We start from the raw sequence: 22,229 nt of genomic DNA on the forward strand, positions 1-22,229 counted from the left end.
AAATGTTGAGTACCAAATGGAAAATTATCTAAATTGCAAGACATTTTTGAGTAAACGACAATAAAACAACATCGACCATTTAGCCATAAAATGAATAACATCTTCTCAATAAACTTTATATAATACTCTCTCCGTCCCTAAAAGTTTGTCTCATTTTTCATTTCCGTCTGTCCCACAAAATTTATCTCATTTCACTTTTTACATTTTTTGGTAATGGACCTCATATTTCACTAGTCATTCATACTCACATTTTATTATAAAACTAATATATAAAAGTAGGACTTACATTAAACTAACTTTTTTAACTCATTTTTATTACATTTCTTAAAACTCGTGTAGGATCAAAGTGGCACAATATTTATGAAACGGAGGGAGTATTAAAATTGGTTTCGTACATTTGTCCTAAAAAAATACTCATATTTTATCCTACACATTTGTATGTTTATATTTGACGATTTCGTTAAAAATAACGGTTAACCGTGTTTTGACCGGATTGATGATCTACATATGGAGCAAACAACATAATGGGACTAATTTTAGACTTTAGAACATGATTTGCCGTTTATTTTTATATAACCGTTAAATAAATATGGACCAAAATTTACTCCATTTAATGTATATTACCAAAAAAAAAATTGAGCAAGCCGACCATAAAGTCAACATCGGATTAACAATATTTTAATTCTAATACGTATCGATTAGCTTAACATCTAATCAATTCAGGTGTAAAACAGAAGAATGGGCTAAAATGCGCGGCACGACGTCGTTCGACCTGTCCCCTCCGCTTAGCAACGAAGAACAAAAGTAAGCATCTCTCATTCCCAACTAACTGAATCACCCTTCCCTTTCAAACCAAACTCTTTCGTTTTCAATTCCTTCAATTGATTTATTTTCTTAACTCCATCGATCGCGCTCTCCAGTTACAATGTACATGTACTCCTCTCTCTCCCTCTGTGAAGCTCACCTTCCGTGAATTCAGTTCACTGCTTATTTGTTGATTTAGCTGCTGATTTTTTCTATTTTAAACAACAGGAAGAGAAAGAAGTGGAAGTGGTAGGATTGGGGTTAAGCAATTTGTTTGTGTATGTGAGCGATGACGAAGAAGGCACAGGCATCGATGAAGCCGGGGCTGTCGATGCGCCACGTGCTGTGTTTCGGGTGGAAGCTGGTGATTCTAGTTTCCGTCGCGCTTTGCGTCTTCGCTTATCTCAGAATCCAGCAGTATTCGCAGTCCACGGCTGCTCTGCCGCGGAAATCTCGCTCTCTCACCTACGATTTCAGCGGCAATCCTAAGATCGCCTTCCTGTTTCTCGTTCGGAGAAACTTGCCCCTTGATTTCCTTTGGGAGAGCTTTTTTGAGGTTGGTGCAGTTTTCGTTTGCTAGGGAAAATCTATCGGTTTTGTGCTTCTCAATTCATTCGTTGTTTATTTCTGCATTCGGTTATCTAAGTAGAATAGTTGTAGGATTTTAGGAGGAGATTTGGTCTTGCTCGTTGTAACATGTCGATGTGGCGTTTTATTTTTCTCAGAGATGATTATATTTCCATCTGATTTGAGCTTTTCTGCAGAATGTTGATAGGGCAAATTTTTCAATATATATACATTCTGAGCCAAATTTCGTGTTTGATGAATCTGCAACAAGATCGGCCATCTTTTTCGACCGGCAACTGAGAAAAAACATTAAGGTAATATCACCATTTTATGCATTGTTTGGATATGGAGATGTATGTGGAAATAAGATCAAAATATAGATTGAAAGTTTATGAAACTATACAAATCCTATTGGTTTCGTGCAGAATTAGTCTGTTGTGTTTCAAAGTTTGTCTCGAGTATCCTTGATGACTCTAGAATGTGTGACCTGGAGGAGACATAACATAACCTCCAGCTGCTGATTGAAATGATTTTTTTCCTACACACATTAGATTGATATTAAGAGTGATGGTGTAGGTAGCCTGGGGAGAAGCAAGTATGATTCAAGCTGAGAGGTTACTTTTTGAAGAAGCCCTTCAGGATCCTGCAAATCAAAGATTTGTACTTCTATCAGACAGGTCATCTTCATTACAGTCCTAGAACAGGGTTCATGTCAAATAGAGTTTTATGCATATTCTTTTGGTTTGACGTAATATGGTGCAGTAATATCCCCTGGTTGAAACAAATCTTAATTGGATCTGCTGGTAAATATACCAATGTGTGATTGAAGTTCTGAATATGAGTGTTATATTGAGGTATTTGTGCCTTTTTACAGTATAATCAGATCGGATCCGTAGCTTTGTGGGTTACTAAAACATCGAACAAGTAGGAATGCCATGATACAGCATTGGACAGAGGGGAATGAACTCTTTAGCTCATTTATGGGATATGATTGCTTACACTCGAGGTTTTGGTAAAGATTGGTGGTTATAATTTGTAACCAAGATTAGGATCAATTTTTTTTAGTTTAGCATCTTGGTGGGCCTTAAGCTCCTTAATTCCTATAAGAAAAAGGCATGATTCTCTGTGTCCTTTCACTATATTTACTTTGTAAATATTGTTTTAAGTATCCCAATATACTTTTCTTTATGAACCCCCTCACACCCCGCGGCTATAAAAGTGGAGATGTCAAGGACTTGAGGAAATAAAGAAAGTGCATGGGGCTGAACTTTACATATCAAAGTATAGGCAACAAAATTCAGAAAAAGGTTGCAGTACACAGGGATAAAATTGCATTTTTCCTATCATGCATATTGAATTTTGGATGTCATTAAATTGATATCAACAGCTAATTTTCAGAATTGCTGGATGCAGTCTGTGCCAAAATTTATTCTTCATATTGTGTAATGCATATATGTATCCATTAATATTTTCTGCATAGATGCAACTTCAAAATTGATAGTTTTCTGACTTTAGATGTGTCAATTTGAACAGCTGTGTCCCTCTGTACAACTTCAGCTATATCTACCACTATCTCATGGGTTCTCCAAGAAGTTTTGTGGACAGGTGGTTAATAAAGTTGAAATAGGATTCACTGAATTTCATACTGTTTCGACTACTTGCTTAAGAATATATATTTATAGCGTGCTATTAAAAGACAATATATACATAGGGTAGCTAAATTTGAGTTTCCTTTGATAGCTTTCTTGACAAAAAAGATGTTCGCTACAATCCAAAGATGTCTCCAGCTATACCAAAGCAGAAATGGCGGAAAGGATCGCAGGTTAATATCTTGTTTCATGGTAGTGTTGCTTGTCTCATTGTCAGATAAACCGACTGCTCTTAACTTAATCAGATAATAATGTATCCTTGACACGTTTGGTGCCCCCATGCCTTTGATGCCACACTCATACATAGAAGAAAATAAATTTTTAAAGACCTTAAATACCAGCTTGCTTGTGTAAGTCAATGTGAGCTTCTTCGGAATCGTAGCGGACCAGTTGTGTCATGCAATATGATTACGCGTTGTTTTGTCAACCTAAAAATATCCACAAAATCCTTCTACTAGTTGGTAATTGAGCTTTTTCGTATGAAAGAGGTGGAAAACTTTATTAAAAAATTATCAAAATATATTGTTCTATATGAATCTAATTGGTATCTATTTTAGTGGGTCACGTTAATTCGAAGTCATGCTGAAGAAGTTGTTGATGATGAAATCGTTTTTCCCATCTTCAAGAAGTTCTGTAAGGTACTTCTATTTTGCATGTATATTTGTTTGCTTTGATGATTAAAATATTGATAAACTTAAAAAATTGCATTTTGTTGCAGAGGCGCCCGCCAGTTGATGCAAGTAAGGGCAGGAAGAATCTTGTAAGTTACATTGATTTGAATATACTCATAAACCCTGAAAATACCAAATTTTCTGATAGAGGATTATTATTGCCTGTATTCTTTAACTTTGTTCTTCAGTATGTGCTGCATCTTCAATTTTTATCATTGGCGTCATATTGGTTGACCATTTAATATTGATTTTGATGCAGAAGCTTCAGAAACAGCACAACTGTATACCAGATGAACACTACGTGCAGACATTACTAGCAGTAAGTAAAAGAATTCTTATTAATGCATATACCACCACACCACGTCTGGTCAAATCGTCAAACTATACTCCCCTCTCTTCATTTTTGGTTTGTAGATGAAAGATCTTGAAACTGAACTCGAAAGAAGAACAGTTACCTACACTGTATGGAACCAATCCACAACAAACACGGATAATGGTGGTTGGCATCCTTTCACATTTAGCTACGCAAATGCAGGATCAGAACAAATAAAAAGAATAAAGGTTTGTTGTTTCATCTCAGGGTGTGCCCTATACAAATTGTTCTTCTGTATTTATGTTTTGCAGCATGCGTGTTTTCAGGATATCGACCACGTATACTATGAAACAGAATACAGGACAGAGTGGTGCAGTAACAATTCCACGTCTGTTCCCTGTTTTTTATTCGCAAGGAAATTTTCTCAAGGAGCTGCGATGCGCCTTTTGAGTCAAGGAGTAGTCGGTAACTTTGATGTGTCTGCATTACTGGATGCACCACCCTGATTTTTGGCCTGGATATGATAACTAACTTTCACATAGGGTGATAAAATGTCTCAGAAAGTTTTGCTTACTTTATATTCAGTTGGAGGCACAATACTATGCTACATTTATATATAGATATGTCATAGAGAGAGCGAGGCAGAGAGATACCCTAGAGCAGTAAAAACAGTTAGAATTGGCTACTTGTTAGAGATTGTTACCTCTTTGAGTGTAGAAGAAACAAGTAATGTATGATGTGCAGCCCGTGATTCAGTTTTAGTATAATACTCCTTCCGTCCCAAACTACTTGAATTCAGGAATTGATGTTTAAATGTTAAGTCGTGTGAGAATAAAGTACGAAAGGCGATGGAATAGAGTTTTTGTTAAGTAAATGTACAAGTGTATAAGAAAAGGAAGAATAAAAAATTGGCTAGTTTGGGTTTGTTGCATAATTTTAACTACTATATAGTAGTGGTATAATTCTATGTTCGCGACCAAGTGTTTAAAGTGATGCGAAATTTTTGGTGTAGATTTGAGCAAATTTTAAATTAGGTGAGATTCTAAAAATGATTATAGCTATTATATTTTCTTTTAAAAAGTCATAGTGTGTTGAAAAAATCAAAATTTAAATAGCCAACTAGCCAATTTTTTATTCTTCCTTTTCTTATATACCCATAACTACTCTTTAATGCATCAAAATATATTTATTCACCTATTTTAGTCATATACCCATCACCTCTTATTTAATGCAACAAAGTTGACACGGAATGTAAGTTAGTAGTCATTTGAATAGTAGTAATATTTTATCCACGGAGAATATATATCACCATACGAATGTGTGAATGTGTTTGCCTCCTTTGTTTTCTACCAATTTATTTTATTTTATTTTATTTTATTTTATTTTATTTGTTCCCACTACCAGAATGTCTGGCATTGTGAACCCCAGAATTTGAAAAATGTCTATGACAACATATGGTTGTTCTGTAACATAAATTTGGAGGAAAAGAAAAGGAGACTGAAATCAACAATCTGTTATCAACATAATACTACTTATTAAACAATAATTGAGAGTGATAACAAACAAATTCACATTTGATATTAATAGGAGTGAAATAAGAAATGAAGAATATATGCAGCGGGCAAAGATCAACCCAGATTGATTTGATGATTCTATACAGTCGATGAACCCCCACTTGCTCGGAGGGAACTTTTCCCATCTCCACCACCAGTAAAATGTATGTATATCTACCGAGCTTCTTATCGATTTCACACCTTCCACCTTCTTCTTCGTCTTCTTCTTCGTCCACCAAAACTATACACTCACAGGTCTCTGCCGGATCTTCATTACAACTCCCACATTCCACTGTCAATGCGTTTGTTCCAAAACCCAACCACAAAAAGATGCTTCGTTTACACAGGGATCACGTCTGCACTTTGACTTTCGTCACAAGTCAAAGTAAGGCCTTCTATGTATGTGGGGAGAAGACAACATGGCCAGCGACACCCAGTTGATACCGGCTCAGAAGGTGGGACGATCATGAGCACGTTGTCTAGTCGTTGAACCACACCCATAACACTCACGGTACTTCCTTCTTTTATATATCTGCAGAATCAAATATACGCGCACTTGTTTCCACATGTTTTCAAAAGCAAAATACAATTTTCCTGGGTAGTATTATAACACAACGAGGTATCTCACTCACCCTTCTTTGAGCCGCATTAGACGGTCATCACTTGACTGGCCTCGTTCAGAAAGCCAATGTAGAAAGTTTGGAGATAGTTTGCTGGAGTCCTTGGTGACATCAACTACTGTTTTTGATTTAACAAAAGGGGCAACTTTAGCACCATAGCCTGCTTTCACAAGAGCTCTTAAACCAGACTGAAAATCCGATATATAAAAATCCGCAACATGCCTCTGTTAACACAAGAAGCAAAAGACAATAAATTACTTAAATGGGAAACAGTATAGTCAATATAAACACAGCAATGTAAGCTATAAAGAGACTGATAAATCTCGATTGCATGCATTATGCAACATCTGGATGCAATGCAAGGACAAAATCTTCACATAACGAATTAATAAACAAGATAAGACATCAAGCATAGCCATAACTTGAACATGTGAAGAGGGTTGAATACAAAGTGACTCATTATCAAAGATGAAACCTTGTGATTTTGAGTTAGTGAAGCAGTTAGTACTAACCTCTGAGTATGTGCATCCCCAAGAGAACCATCTTTGTTTGGCATTAGCTGGTTTTACACCACAACCTCTGTATTCATATAGTTCCGAGGATGCATACACACATCTTTGTACCTTCTGAAAAGAAGTTTCAAGGGGTATGCTTCCACAAGTGACGACCTGACAAAAACCAATCAACATTTGGCAAGTACAGGTATTTTGAAAGTGGATAGTTACTTATAGTGGCTTCTATGCAATTTACGATCATCATGACAACACTTTACAGCTATGGTTACCAGAATCAGGAATTCCTTCGAGAAAAATGCTCACTTTAGCATTTCTACAATCATCTAAACTTCCAAAAAGCAGAAAATGGTTCTTTTTTAATAAGAGGATCAATAATGGTTCTCCATTTACCCTCGGTGACTCCAAGTCTCCAACCCTCAAACCTATTGGTTGGAGGGAAAGTGTCTTTACCACCTAAATGGGCTTCGTTGTATACACCAACCCTCTAGTTTTTCATCCCAAAAACACTCTTGAAGTGGAGTGAGGTTGAGCTCTAAAAGCATGTAGAAAGATGTAATGTATTCATGTGCAAGATCACAAAAGAACTAAACAAAATGTATAGCTAAAGTGATTTGTTTCCAAACAAATTCTACATAAGCAAGTCAAAGCAGCAAGTGAAGAATGGTAACATGCTTCACAGTTACACATATCACTGTCTAGCTGATTAGTGATATAAATCCGCCTCAATTACGTTATAAGGTAATATTGCTGCTTGCAACATCTGAACAAATAAATTGTGCAGAGGAGCATTGCCTCGTCGTCCACACGTCAAATTATTCTACACTCTCGAGTAAAAAAAAACATTCCCATCGACTCCAAAGAACTCAAACCTCCACTTCCATGAGCACATCACTATTATTATCACAAGTTCACAACCCTAAAAAGATTTTATCAGGTCAAATTCAACCACTATTATAATCCTAATTGCTGATTTCACATCCAATCCTCCAGTAGTCAAACTGGTCCCAAGATATATACTTATAATAATCTATACATATTTATATAGAGAGAATTTCCTCGAGTGTCATAACTGATGATGAAGTTTAGATGAAAAAGGTTATGATTTGGCGTAATTAAATATTTTAAAAATCCTACAAAATTCTCTTAACAATTTGGCATTATTCATTCAAAAAAACAAAATCGTAATTACCCCGGTGACCTTGACGAACTGCCCATCGACGGCGCCCCTGAGCTCCGCATCGGGAAACTTCTTCAAAAATCCCAAAACGCCGCGATTCCGGTACGCGTAATTCCACACGAAAATCACGACAATCAGCACCACCACGGCCACCACCGCCACCAGAATCACAGGCTTCTTCACCGACGCCATGAGAAACACCCCCACCACCAGCCCCATCACCACCACCACCAAAAACATCCACACTACCACCCTCGAAACCCTAAACCCTAATTTCACCCCCTCGCCCAAACTAGTCACCGCGGAGCCGTACGAAACCTTTTTAAACGAGCTCGCTGCCGGAGCCGCCGCGGCGGAAGCGGAATCAAGCTGCCCCGACCTCCGATTCGAGCCCATTGTGCCCGAGGTGATGAGTCCGGTGGGCTGAATCGGCGTAATCGGGCCGGAGAAGGAAGAGGACGAGGATTTTTTGCTGATTGGGCCCGAATTCTTCCCGGAATTAGGGCCGGATCTAGCGGATCCACTGTTGTGGCGCGAGGGGAGTTTCGGGGGGACGGGCTGGGGAGGGTGGTGGTCGGAACTGGAAAGGTCGACGCCGTACATTCTGCCGAGCTCGCCGGATTTTTTGACGTCGCCGCCGGTGTAGGGGACGGCACGTGAGCCCATTGTGGGCTGGCGCTCCTTGAGCTGGTGCTCGGGCCGGCCCGAGACCATGAGCCCGTTGCTCAGCTGGTGCGACCCGCTTCGGACGCTCATTTTTTTCCTTGGTTTGTTTAGAGTGAGAGATAGGGAAAAGGTTTTGTAGCTGTGGAAGGAGTGAGAGAGAGAGTGTGTGAAGAGTGAAGACATGGTAGTGGAGAAGGCCAGTGATGAAATTACCAAAAGGGGTATGTTGTGGACATGGAATGACCGATTTGCCCTTTGTCTCTGTGTTTGGAACAGCTCGCTCTGGTGATTTGCTGTCATGCTCTGTGTTTGTGTACTTGTGTTGGATTCTCCAATTTCCAAAACACAAGTTATTTTCCACATATTATTATTCCATCCTTTTAGTTAAAATATTTTTTTTAATTTGATCAAATCTGTAAAAATAATCAAATTTCTATATTTTATAAATAAAAATTCAATAATAAAAATAAGTTTCATTTTATACCAACAATATTACTAGTTTTTCTTTTTGAATTTGAATCTCTACTATGGTTGAATTTACGTACAACTTCCGTATTTTCGTATTTTTAAAGTAGTAACTATTTCTATTTTAGTCTGTCTCTTAAAAATAGAAACTTTCAAACCTTTTATTTTAGAAAATTTTTAAACACATATATATCAATTTATTTACATTTATACCACTACAATAAAGTGGATCCCACAATCCAGTAACATTAACTCCATTACTTTTTTTCTTTCTCTCTTACTTTACCAATTTTTCTCTTTTTCTCTTTTACTTTACCAATTTAATTTCTTTTTTTAATATTGTTATGTACTTCATGTAATAGCATTCTATGCATGTCTCTTAAGTTATCAATCACGCATTCAAGTCCGTATCAGTCCCAAAAAATTTTAGTATTTTAAAGTCTGTATCTCCCTAAATCTGGCTCATATTTTAAGAAATGTAATGAAAAATAAGTACAAAATGATAGTGAAGATGTGTCATATTTTTATATACTACTCTATCTGTCACATAAAATATGTTTCACTTTCTTTTTTAATTTGTCTCACTACAGATGTCACATTTTTATTTTTGGAAATAATTTTCTCTCACATTAATACAAAAATTATTTTTTCAAACCTATCATCCCATAAATGTGACATATTTTATGGACAGAGGAAATACTTATTATGTCCCATAAAAATACTCTTCACTTTGTCATTTTTGATTGTCTAAGAAAATTACAAATTTTATTTTAGAAAACTTTTTTTCTTTTTAATGGGATGAACTCATTCTTTATTAACAATCTTCAATCATTTATTTATATTTATCTTATTTTACTAAATACTTATTAAAATTCATGATATTTAAAATGTGAATGAGATAAAATGATGGAATAAAGTTTAATTTCAAGAATATTGAAAAAATAAATAGGTCAATGATTCAGATGGGCGAAAATGAAAATGGGTATGATTAATGCGGATGGACACAGTATAAAAATAATAATTGGCTTGTGGAGTTTCTAATTGTGGATTTGGTGTTTTATTTTACACTACTCTGTATATTAAAAACGGCAACTGTGTATTAAATGGAATAGTAGTTGCGTCGCGATTAATTCAGCATTTAAAATGCTAACACATTTTAAAATGAAAAGTTGGAGGAGGAAATTATTGAAGCCTTTGTAATAAACCACTTGGGCGAATTTTTTTATCATGTTTATTTATTAAGTTTTGCTATTTTTAAAAATGTCATTCTTATTGTCTTCATATTAATTCATCAAATTATATATGTCAATCGCACAGTCAAGTTTAGTGTGTATTATATATTAAGTCCATTCGATTTTCGAAGGAATAAATGAACATAAGATATCAAACATGTATTGCTAAAAGATTTCAACAATTTGCATGATTTTTAAATGGCCACAAACTATATTGAATTATAAAGTTCATCTAAATTCAATAATATTAATATAATCTAAAATAGTTAGAACTCAGAGATCTTGATAAATGATAATCATATCAAAATAAACATTTACATAATTTTTATACGTAGAAACAAATTACTAATATTTTTTTTAATACTCCACCAAGTGAATACTGATATTAAATTGAAGATATTTCATAAATAAAATATTAATTTGGAATTGATATTAAAAACAATTAGTGAAAGCTGTGATGTGTTGGATTGGACTTGACAGTCCAAAAAGGAAATAAGAATGCTTGATTTTTGGATTATTTAGAATGCATGCAATTTGAATTGAATAAATAAACTTTAATATGCGAATGAAATTAGGGGTGTGCATTCGGGTTTCGGTTCGGTTTTTTTCTCAAACCGAACCGAACCCGAAAAACCGAATTTCCTTAAAAATCAAAACTGAACCGAAAAACCGAAATTGTTTGAAATTTCAATCAAAAACCGAAAAACCGAAATTATATGGAAAACCCGAAAAATCGAAAAAAACAAAACCATAAAACCCTAACATGATTAACATCTATCAACCAACAAAATATAAATATTTAAGCCACAACATCAATGTCAACCAAAATAAAATTTAATACTATCTAATAATTGTTTACTCTTCATCTTCCAAGGCTTCAAATACCATGCTCTATCTTGCCAAGTTCCTTTCTAGATGGAATCTTAAAACGAGGACATATCTAAGAAACAAAGTGTTGAAAACTCTTCCCTTCAACAAACTCAAAAGACAACTCATTAACAATCATCATAAAAGCTAAAGCCTTCTCAATCTTTTCTTGATCAAAGTTTCAAGTGTCAATAGAAGAACTTTGGCCAAATCTTTTGTCCATAGTTTTATCTTTTTTTTTCATCTCATTTGTCATCCACCCGAGAAGTAACTTCAATTAAAATGCTATCTCCAATCGTTTCACTTTCATTATTCAATATCTACAACAAAAAGATTTAGAAAATTATATAACATTCTATTGTAAATTGGAGCAAATTATAACATCAATGGTATCTCCCAATCCGTTTCACTCAATTATTAAAAATTAACACTTAATTTCACCATCTAACAAAGCATATACTACAACAATCGATTATAGAGTATGAAATTTTAACACTCAATTCAACATATGAAATTACACACGGTATCAAAACATTAAACAATCAATTTCACTGCATTACAAAATTAAACACCCAATTTCACAGTATAAAAACTTACACTCAACTTTGGATATAATACACAAATTAAATAGGAATCAAATATGTGAATATGAGTAGGAGATTTTACCTTCTTCGGCGTGGATGGCTGAGGCCTAAGGGAGGAGGGACTGCTGGATGGCTGGAGGGCGACGAGTCGTCGACGTCGGCGTCGGGCTGGACTCTGGAGCACCGCTGGAGTATAGGGGAGTTTGGTGGAGGGGGGCCAGCGTCAGGCTGAACTCCGGAGCATGGCTGGAGGGCAGAGGCACAAGCGCAGGCGACGGTGGAGAAGAGATGGCGGCGGATGGACTTTGGAGGTGGAGGATTTGAATTTTGGAGAAAAGAGGCGGAAGTGAAGAAGAGAATTAGAGCATCCACTATAGGCGAGGCGCGCCTATAGCCCCGGAGGGGGCGACGCCGGGGAGGCCTATAGTGGGAGGGACGTCCGCCCCGGGGTGGACGAAAAAATGGGGGCGAGGACGGGGCGGACAATGCTTCGGCGACTAGGGAGCGAGGATGGGGCGATGGCGGGGCTATCTATAGTGGGGTTGCGGTCGGCGCGCCGGCTTCCCCCTTGAATTTTTTTTTTCGAAAATTACCCCTATAAATACCACTCTTCCACCATCCATTTACCCCATTTTCACACACTCTCCCTTCATTTACTATCTACACTTTCACTCTCTAAAAATGCACGGTGGAGACGACGAATCTCCAGGCTTGGACGAATCGGGATATGGCGGCAATCCTTCCCAGCCGTCGGGAAATGGCAGCTATTCGTCTCAGCCGTCGGGATATGGCGGCTATCCTTCTCAGCCATCGGGATATGGCGCCTATCCTTCTCAGCCGTCCCAGCCATGGAGTTGGAGCCAATCTCCCCCGCCGTGGGCATCGAGTCCAACTCCTCTACCATCTCAGTCGTGGAGGTCTTCTCCCACGCCCCAACCTTTGCCGAGGAATCTGAGTCGCTCGGCGTTTGGGGATTACAGACCCAACCTCGACGCCCTTCACCATCCGCGTCCGGAGACCTTTTTCCAATCCACCAGCTCTCCTTTCACTAGGGCAGATCAAGACGCATTGTATACAATGTTCGGTCTGCTTAGTTCCGGCGTACCGGATACGCCCTTTGCGACGAGAGTCGGGGGGTCCGAAGGGGCTGGCACGGGCAGTGGCGATGGCGGTGGCGGTGGTGGCTGCCGTCAATGTGGAGGTGGCGGATCGGGCAATGTCAGCGGGGCCGGTGGATCGGGCAGCGGCGTCGGCTCCAGTGGTGGCGGTTCGGCCAGCAGCTCAGTTCAAGCCGGAAAAAAAAGGCCACGCACTATGCCAAAGCGGAGTCCATTGCTGTGGCGAGGGCGTGGGATGCCGCCACATCAGACCCCATAATGGGCACCGATCAGACCGATGGGAGCTTTTGGAAGCGCATCGTGTTTGCGTACAACGAGTTCAAACCTCGCGGCGCCAAACCACGTGACGCGGAACAGCTCCCTAAGAAGTGGTCTAGGATTCTGTCGGCCACCCGGCGTTTCGCGGGCATATACCAGAACAATGTGCTCCATGCGGAGAGTGGCCGAAGCGAGGCTGACGTGAAAGCACTTTCGATCAGCCAATACAACAAGCAGGGCAATCCAAAGTTCACAATGTGGGATGAGTATCTAGTTCTCGAGGACTGCCCGAAATTCAAGGCCATTTGTGCGCAAGAGCAGGCTCCGGCGCCGAAGCGGACAAGACACAACATTGTCAGGGACTACAGCAGCGGCAGCGGCTCGCAATCGTTCGACCTGAACGAAGAGCAAGCCGAAGAGCCCTCCGCTACACACTCTAGGCGCGCCCGCCCTCCGGGACAACATGCCTCTATCCGACGCGCTAGAGAAGCTGGCGGTTCCTCCCGCCGATCGTCGCCAGCGTCTGGATCGCGCGCCCCTCAGCCCGCGCCTACACCGCCGTCAAGGGCCCCTTTTGCCAGAGAGGTCTTGAGGGATAACGTATATGTGCAGCTGACGCACGAATTGCATGAAGTCTGCAGCAAATAAGAGGTCGCAATCGACCCGTACATCAAGAATATATACTCCGACCTCATACGTCGGATCCAGCGCCGTCTGCGCTTGGCTGATGAGGGTCCTGGGGCAGCGGTGGCCGGCGGCAGCAAGGGAGACGGAGAAGAGGAGAGGAATCGGACTCCGCCGCCGATTAGATGGTGGCAGCGTTTTTATTTGTATTTTTTTAAAATTTGTTCGTTGTATAATTTTACCTTTGCCAATACAACAAATATTCGGTCCCAGTCACCTCGTTTTATAATTATTTCAATTCAGCTGATTTAAAAACGAAACGGAAAATTAAAATGAAAATTGGTTATAAAATTTTGGGGCTATTGGAAGTGTCCGCCTATAGTGGGGCTGTGGACAAAAAAATGGGGCTATGGATAAAAAAATTGTGGCTATGGACAAAAAAGGGGGCGGGGCTATTGGGGAAGGCCGCCTATAGTGGATGCTCTTAGGGTTAGGTTTTAAGTATATATATAATATATAATAAATATTAAAATAATTTCGGGTTTTCGGTTTTTTTAAAACCAAACCGAACCGAACCGAAAAATCGAAAAAACCGAACTGAATTTCAAATTTTCGATTTAGTTCGGTTCGAATATTCAGTTTTTTTTCTCACCCCTAAATGAAATTCCTATAAGTGTCGGTAGCAATAAACTTTGGAGTGTGAGTGGTCCTACAAGAAAATGAAATTCCATTGGCTGATTGAAACATCAGATTTTGTGACCAAGAAAATAACTGAAATTTATTATCTTAATTTGGAAGATGCATGAATAGACTCTGCCCATCTCCATTTCTGGGATTGTGGATGGACCTATTTAACTTGTCCAACCTAATGACTCTATATATATGGTAATTAATATATAGATTGATTCCATGGTTATATTTTATTTACTTTATTGTTTTGGGAATATAGCAGGTAAGGTTTTGATAGAGCATAAATTACAAAAAAACTAAATACGAACAAAAATTATACTACTACTATTATGATATTAAAAAAATACTCCTAAAAGCATCATGTGCAATCATTCACACTTCACTAGATGAAACAATGACCGATGAGAGAGTGAAGGTAACAATTGATGAACTTCCACAAGTAATCCAGGACATGATTCCTCTTTCATTGTCATTCATATTTGACTTGTATTGCATGAGAATCATTAACTTGATATTAAGAGGTTTTGCAATGAGTTTTCAGATAAAAGGTTTGCTTGCGCCAGACCACTAAGAGCATCCGCAATGGGCGGACGATGGGGCGCCCGATGACGCGCATCGTCCGCGCCATCCATCGTCCGCACCCATTGCGGGTGCGTGTCATAGGACGCGGACGATAGTCGCGCCCTATACTTCGATCCCGGAGGATAGCGCGGACGATGGTCATCGTCCGCGCCATCGTCCGCCGCATTGCGGCTGTCGCGGACGATGGTCATCGTCCGCGCCATTGTCCGCCCCATTGTGGAGGTCGCGGACGATCGACTCGGACGATGGCACGCGGTTTTGATTTTCTATTTACATCCCGTTTCTCTTTCAGTTATGCATACGAACATATCGACTGTCTCTTTACATATTCTCTCTCTACATCCAACCAAAATGAATCTCGGCGACGACACCAATAGTTCTAGTCCGTCTGAATCTGGTGGTTCACTTGACGAAGCATTAGATGCAGCCGTTGAAGAGGCCATGGCGGCATGCTATGCGCAAATGCAGCGCGAGAAGGAGGCGGCAGGCCGCAGCGGCTGAGCAAGTCCATTGGCCTATTCGACATAGGTCGTATGTCCGACGCGACCACCAGGAAGCTCACAGACGTCTGGTTGAAGACTATTTTGCCGACCAACCGCGATGGTGCCCGACTGTTTTCCGCCGCCGGTTTAGAATGTCGAGGTACCTTTTTCTCAGCATTGTTCGTACATTGTCTTCGCGTGATGAATACTTTACGTTTCGGGAGGACGGCATCGGGAAACCCGGCCTTACACCATTGTAAAAGTGCACGACTGCTATTCGTCAGTTGGCATACGGCACCACGGCGGACCTTTTTGACGAGTACCTCCACTGTGGGGAGACTACAGGCCGCGAGTGTCTGAAGAGCTTTTGTCGGGGGATAGTAGAGGCCTATGGCGACACATATTTGCGCAAGCCGACAACCACTGATTGCCAGGGTCTGATGCAGATGCACGAGATGGCGCACGGGTTTCCCGGGATGCTCGGGAGCATCGACTGTATGCACTGGGAGTGGAAGAATTGTCCGACGGCGTGGAGAGGCCAATTCACAAGTGGATACAAGGGCAGCCACCCGACGATGATCCTCGAAGCCGTCGCTGACCATCGGCTCTGGATCTGGCATGCTTACTTCGGCGTAGCCGGGTCGAACAACGACATCAACGTCCTCAACTCGTCCACCCTCTTCACCGACCAATGTAACGGCAACGGCCCGGCCATCGAGTTCATTGCCAACAGACGCCAATACCATATGGGGTACTACTTGGCCGATGGCATCTACCCACGGTGGCCAGTTTTCCTAAAGACGGTCAGCTGCCCAATTGGTGAGAAGAGGGTTTTATTTGCGTAAAAGCAGGAGGCGGCGCGGAAGGATGTTGAGTGGGCATTTGGGGTGCTCCAATCACGGTGGGCAATTGTGAAAGGGCCGGCTCGCTTCTGGTACAAGGAAGTCATCGCCGATGTCATATATGCGTGCATAATCATGCACAACATGATAGTCGAGAGTGAAGGCGGAAGCATCACCGACTGGAATGAAGACGACCGTGCATCTAGCTCTTCCGGCACATCGACCGACACACCCGATAGAGGGTTACCGTTAGGCTTCGAAGAGGTTCTATCTAGACAGGCCTCAATGCGCAACCAACAGGAGCATGCGCAGCTCATGAGTGACATGATTGAAGAAGTGTAGGCTCGTAACCGCCGTCACTGAGTTTGCGTTTTTTTTAATTCGCATTGTAATGTATTAATTTTTATTAAATGAAATGAAGTTTATGAAATTCGTATTTTAATGTATTATTTTTTTTAAATTCGTATGGATTTTGTAAATATTAAAAAAATGATGACGTGACGCGCTATAGGGCGCGCCTTAGGGCGCCCCACTGCAGGTGGGGAGGTAGGAGGATAAAACTGCTGACGTGGCGCGACATAGGGCGCGCCTTAGGGCGCCCCATTGCTAATGCCCTAAGAGTATCCGCAATGGGGCGGACGATAGGTCGTTCGATGCCTCAGGCGCGCCATTCTCCGCCCACTGTGGGTGCGTGGACGATGCCCGATGCATTGTCCGCGCCATATAGATCGTCCGCGGACGATAGGGCATCGTCCGCGCCATCGTCCGCCCACTGTGGGCGAGGCGGACGATGGCACGGACGATGCAACGCATTTTCATTTTTTATTTTTAAATTCTGAAAAATTTATTTATATAAATACCCTCTACCCCACCTTCATTTGTAACCTTTCCATTCACTTTTCCACACTCAAATGGATTTCGGTGAATAACCAAGTCCGAATAGTCCGATGTTTGGGGGTGGTGCACGTTGGCCTGGTACAGACCCTGACGAATATCAGTCGTTTTTGTAGAGTAGTCAACTTTTTTTTCATTTCTAACTCGTGTAAAACTTTTTTTTAATCAATGTAGGATTTGCCGTTTTTAATTAATCATGGCATTTTTTTTAATTATTTTGCATTGACATATTTGAAAAACATTTAAATTAATTAACAAAACAATAGTGAACCTATAGGACGGCTTTTAGGGCGGCTTATAGGGCGCCCCACTGCAGGTGGAAGGGTAGGAGGATAAAATGCTGACGTGGCGGTGCATAGGACGTGCTTTAGAGCGTCCCTTAGGGCGCCCCACTGCTAATGCTCTAAGAATCAACACTTATTCTCAATCCCTTTTAAGAGATACTCCATTCGTCTAATTTTAAATGGAACATCTCATATACAGTAAAAAAATTTATTACAATTTTATTTAGTGGGTTGAATGAAAATAAAATAAAATAAAATAAAATAAAATAAAAATAAGACTTTTTTTCATTTTTGAGATTGTGTCGATTTAAGTTTGACATCCAAAAATGAAAATGTTTTCATTGGTATTTAGAGCATCCACAACCATGCTTTAGCCAACGAGCACGGTTGTAAGCCCGACCCCACTTTTTCTGCCTGCTCTTAGGCAAGAGCACAACACCCACAGTCTTGCTCTTCCGCAAGGACGAGCATAAGGGTCCCACCATTCTATTATTTAATTTGAATAAAAACATTTCCATAATATTAAAATTCATTAAAAAAAACTGAAATAATATTACAAATTACAAATAAAATAAAAATTACATAATTAAAATCCTAAAAAATAAAAATTACATAATTAAAATCCTAAAAATTAAAAATTACATAGTTAAACTCCTACAAATTAAAAATTACATAATTAAACTCCTAAAAATTAAAAATTACATAATTAAAGGCTAAAAATACCCGGTGGAAGACAATTCATCCGACGGCACTACCCCCAATTGTTTTTGGAGACCCAATATCATGGCCTCATGCGATCGAAGTTGCGCGGGGGTCATAGTTGACCTATCGGCCATATTGAGTTGGGCAAAAATCGCCCACAACGGGAACGGTAGCGGGTTCGGGAGCATCGCCGGATGGAGTCGCGGCGCGACGGCGGTTCGCTGCCTTCTTCTTCCTTCCTTGCGGTCGGCGTTGGGAACCTCTCGGGCCGGCGTCGGGGCTACCCAAGTTAGCTCCGGCAAGTTGGCTAACCACGTCTTCGGAGCCGGCGTCGGATAGGGATACCGACCTTGACCGTTTGGAGGAGCCGCTAGAGGAGGATGTTACGCCTCCCCTATACTTCGGATGCGACCGCGTCTCCTGCAAAATGTTGAGGTACTTGAACGGCTTGTAGTTCATGGATTGGTAGGTCAACAAGGCGGAACTGATGATGTCGACCTCGCTCCGGCCGGTCCCCGCCGACCGCTCTTCCTGGAGGTAATACCCCTGGAACTTTTGGATTTCTTCGTTGGCTCTGTATATGGCGTTACGCACCATACTCTCGTTGTGCTCGATTGGTCCCACCGGCTGGTTTTTATTGTACCGGCGACAGATGCGCCACCAATAATGATCGCCGGATTGGTTGGTGCCAACCTCCGGATTTTCAGAGATTGACAAGAACGCCTTGAACAATTACTCCATCTTCCCCGGAGTGTACGGTGTGTGGACACCGCGAGTAGGAGGAGTCGGAGTTTGGGAGGGGCCGCTCGACATCGCTCTAGGCTCGGGTGTCCACCCGTATTGCCCTTCGGGGGCATCTTGGTCGTCGATCGGGTAAGGTCGGTAGCCACCAAGAACTCCCGAACTTTGGGTGTGAAAGTGGGGGTATTTATAGATGAAAATATGTATTTTTGGGGGAAAAAATGAAAAAAAAATTAAAAGTGGGTAGAAAACGGATATATATTTTTTAGGAAGTGGGAAAATATTTTTTTAATCGGTTTTTTAATTAAAAACCGATTTTTTTAAAAAAAAATTCAAAATTGCCAACGGCTAAGCCGTTGGCCAATCCGCGCCTGGCACGTCACCTGCTCGCTGGCACAGATGTGCTCGATGCATCGAGCAGCGCCGTGCTAGCGGTGGACAGCGTCTCCATGCCGCTGGCACGGACGGACGCCGTCCTACTCACCGTTGTGCATGCTCTTATTGATCAAACATATTGATATTTCGAGTACAATTTATTAATGCTATCATCAATGTACACAACTTACATCACAATAGATTCCTTAATTACGGAAAAAGAATTGAGTTCGCGCGATATATTTGTATGTTTTATATGTAATATGTTGGCGTATATATATAATATATGTTCTATTCGTGAAAAAAGAAGATGAATTAGTTAGTACTCCCTCTGTCCCATTATAAATGAAACGTTTTCTTTTTTGGTCTGTCCTATTAAAAATGAAACGTTTCTAAAAATGGAAATAATACTCTCTCTACTTTTTCTTCTCTCTTACTTTACTCTCTCTTCATTAACTCACAAAACAACACTACATAAAATCTCGTGCCGAAAAGCAAATGTTGCATATTTAATGGGACGGAGGGAGTAGTTAATTAATAGTAGGAATATTATGTTAAAAAAAATAGTCGGTGCACAATTTTATTGAGTGGCAGTGACTTGGGTAGGTGGCCTTTTGTTTTCTTAAGCTAAGCTCTTAAATAATCATAATCTGTCTTAATGCATGGCAACTCAATCGTGGTACGTTACACAAAGTCACTTCTTATAAGATTGCTTAGAGTGTCCACTGTAGTATAGGCGCGCGGGCCACCCCGGCAGGGGCGAAGGCGGGGCGGTCTATAGTGGGCTGGACGTCCGCCTCGAAGCGGACAAAAAAAAGGGCCGGAAGGCCTTCCGCCGAGAAATGTGCGAGGACGTGCCGGTCGCCGGTCACCGGGCGGCCGACGCTCCGGCCTATAGTGGGGGCAGTTTGCGGCGGGGCGGATGATTTTTAATTTAATTTTTTTAAATTCAATTTAATTTATCTATAAATACACCCCATTTCACTCATTATTTTTACATCATTCCAATTCTTCACTCATACTTTCTCTCACTAAAATTTATGGATTCCATTGGTATTTAAAATGGACGATTTGTGGAACGAGGAGTGGAATTCTCTGATTCAAGAGGTGCAGAACGACGCCGACGCGGAGGATGCGACGCGCACAGCGGAGATCACGGAGGCCGCGATCTCTCGTGCGATTACTCATCGTCGGACCATCCAACGAGACCATAGCGGAGCGCACCAACGTCTAATGGCGGACTACTTTGTGGTTAACCTCCGTTATCCACCCGAGATTTTCCGTCGGCGATTCAGAATGTCGCAACGGCTCTTCAACCATATAGCGACGAATTTGGTGGAGCGGTACCAGTGCTTCACCCTCCGAAGTGATTGCACTGGCCGGATCGGGCTGTCTACTCTTCAGAAGTGCACCGCTGAAATCCGGCAGCTTGCCTACGCCGGACCGGCTGATATGTTCAACGAATACCTACAGATGGGTGGGACAACTAGCCTAACGGTGCTCAGGCAGTTTTGTAAGGGGATCCGGGAAATATTTGGTGGGGAGTTCCTACGAAAGCTCACCCCTGATGAGTGCCAGAGACTGCTAGATATGCACGGTGCGGTTCACGGTTTCCCAGGAATGTTAGGAAGCATCGATTGCATGCATTGTGAGTGGAGAAACTGCCCGGTGGCGTGGAAAGGCCAGTTCACTACTAGTTTCAAAGGCAGACATCCCTCGATGATCCTGGAAGCCGTTGCTGACTACCATTTGCGGATCTGGCATGCGTATTTCGGTGTTGCAGGTTCGAACAACGACATCAATGTTCTTCAGTCATCGCCTCTATTCAATGATGAGTGTCGGGGGGGGTCCCGAAATCAGCTTCGTAGCCAACGGCAAGCAGTACTGTAGAGGATACTATTTGGCAGATGGGATATATCCTTGGTGGCCCATATTCGTCAAGACAGTTCGCGAACAAGTTGGACCGAAGAAACAATATTTTGCGCGAAAACAAGAGGCTGCTAGGAAGGATGTTGAGCGAGCTTTTGGTGTCCTCCAAGCGCGATGGACCATTATACGGTGCCCGGCACGAGTTTGGCACGAAGATGATGTTGCGAATATTATGTTAGCATGTATCATATTGCATAATATCAATGGCGGATCCAGGAATAAAATTCCGTGGGGTCGAAAGAAATAATAAAATATACTAATATATACTTCCTCCGTCCCGTGCTACTCGCACGTTTGCTTTTCGGCTCGTCACAAAGTCCTTACACTATTTATAATTTAAGTTAGAATTAATGCATTTAATTAATATGTTAGTTTAAGTTAAGAGCTCTTTTATTAAGTGATGTCTCATTACACCTAAAATTCTTTTTTAATTACACAAAAAAATCAATCCCAAATTTACGGCCTAAAATGAAAAGTGCGAGTAGCATGGGACGGAGGGAGTATATACTTATAAAGATACATTATAAATGAAATATCTCTATTTTATATGTACTTCTACGATATTATGAAACTGTCAAAATTAGTTGCGAAAATATCTTCTAGTTGCTGTTGTTTTTGTTCGCCATTAGCATTAGAAGAGTTGATGGAAACTCGAGATTTTTTCAAAAATGAATACTCTATCCGTCCCATAATATGAGTCACATTTGATGTGGGTAGGAAAAGTGAGTGGAACATGAGGCCCACTTTTTTATATTGATTTTTTATAATAAAATGTGAGTGAAGTGAGTTAGTGGAATGTGAGACCTATTTAACATTTATGATAAAAGTGAAATGTGACTCTTATTATAGGACGGACCGAAATGACAAAATATGACTTTTATTGTGGGACGAATGGAGTATCTATTAATCTAAAATAGAAGGTAACTAAAATCAATAATTAAAAGTAAAAGATAGATATTACTCCATCCGTCCCATAAAAATAAATACATTTTCATTTTGGAATGTCACATAAAATTATCTCCTTT

The 22,229-nt window shown here is 40.8% G+C and overlaps 3 protein-coding genes across 5 annotated transcripts; 2 read left to right on the forward strand and 1 right to left on the reverse strand.

Moving 5' to 3' along the window:
• Nucleotides 1–701: 701 nt before the first annotated feature.
• On the forward strand, nucleotides 702–4,789 carry LOC121776040 (glycosyltransferase BC10-like). 3 transcript variants are annotated; one of them, XM_042173157.1, is made up of 11 exons: nucleotides 702–804; nucleotides 1,033–1,360; nucleotides 1,569–1,685; nucleotides 1,948–2,048; nucleotides 2,905–2,976; nucleotides 3,112–3,193; nucleotides 3,578–3,658; nucleotides 3,739–3,780; nucleotides 3,951–4,010; nucleotides 4,106–4,252; nucleotides 4,331–4,789. In XM_042173157.1, the coding sequence occupies exons 2-11, from the start codon at nucleotides 1,094–1,096 to the stop codon at nucleotides 4,508–4,510; spliced, it is 1,149 nt and encodes a 382-aa protein (XP_042029091.1). In that variant the 5' UTR covers nucleotides 702–804; nucleotides 1,033–1,093; the 3' UTR covers nucleotides 4,511–4,789. The 3 variants fall into 3 exon arrangements, with proteins under 3 accessions (XP_042029091.1, XP_042029089.1, XP_042029090.1); XM_042173155.1 differs by having other exon boundaries at nucleotides 793–933; XM_042173156.1 differs by having other exon boundaries at nucleotides 793–927.
• A 727-nt stretch (nucleotides 4,790–5,516) lies between these two features.
• On the reverse strand, nucleotides 5,517–8,699 carry LOC121775711 (uncharacterized membrane protein At1g16860-like). The gene is made up of 4 exons (XM_042172735.1): nucleotides 7,882–8,699; nucleotides 6,690–6,845; nucleotides 6,190–6,401; nucleotides 5,517–6,089 (listed from the first exon to the last, which is right to left on the reverse strand). The coding sequence occupies exons 1-4, from the start codon at nucleotides 8,623–8,625 to the stop codon at nucleotides 5,897–5,899; spliced, it is 1,305 nt and encodes a 434-aa protein (XP_042028669.1). The 5' UTR covers nucleotides 8,626–8,699; the 3' UTR covers nucleotides 5,517–5,896.
• Nucleotides 8,700–13,059: 4,360 nt separating this feature from the next.
• On the forward strand, nucleotides 13,060–13,707 carry LOC121777920 (glutathione S-transferase T3-like). Its single transcript, XM_042175252.1, has one exon. The coding sequence runs from the start codon at nucleotides 13,060–13,062 to the stop codon at nucleotides 13,705–13,707; it is 648 nt and encodes a 215-aa protein (XP_042031186.1).
• The last annotated feature ends 8,522 nt before the right edge of the window (nucleotides 13,708–22,229 follow it).

Source organism: Salvia splendens, chromosome 18, assembly GCF_004379255.2.
Source record: "Salvia splendens isolate huo1 chromosome 18, SspV2, whole genome shotgun sequence".
Classification (NCBI taxonomy): domain Eukaryota; kingdom Viridiplantae; phylum Streptophyta; class Magnoliopsida; order Lamiales; family Lamiaceae; genus Salvia; species Salvia splendens.

What these genes read in the sequence shown, in the direction of transcription:
- LOC121777920 (XM_042175252.1), top strand. Translation starts at nt 13,060, where the DNA reads ATGGGCACCGATCAGACCGATGGGAGCTTTTGGAAGCGCATCGTGTTT.
- LOC121776040 (XM_042173157.1), top strand. Translation starts at nt 1,094, where the DNA reads ATGACGAAGAAGGCACAGGCATCGATGAAGCCGGGGCTGTCGATGCGC. An exon ending in AACTGAGAAAAAACATTAAG is followed by an intron (nt 1,686 to 1,947) that starts GTAATATCACCA and finishes GTGATGGTGTAG; the next exon opens with GTAGCCTGGGGAGAAGCAAG. An exon ending in GTAAGGGCAGGAAGAATCTT is followed by an intron (nt 3,781 to 3,950) that starts GTAAGTTACATT and finishes ATTTTGATGCAG; the next exon opens with AAGCTTCAGAAACAGCACAA.
- LOC121775711 (XM_042172735.1), bottom strand. Translation starts at nt 8,625, where the DNA reads ATGAGCGTCCGAAGCGGGTCGCACCAGCTGAGCAACGGGCTCATGGTC. An exon ending in GGGGATGCACATACTCAGAG is followed by an intron (nt 6,402 to 6,689) that starts GTTAGTACTAAC and finishes TTGTGTTAACAG; the next exon opens with AGGCATGTTGCGGATTTTTA. An exon ending in CTAATGCGGCTCAAAGAAGG is followed by an intron (nt 6,090 to 6,189) that starts GTGAGTGAGATA and finishes TTGATTCTGCAG; the next exon opens with ATATATAAAAGAAGGAAGTA.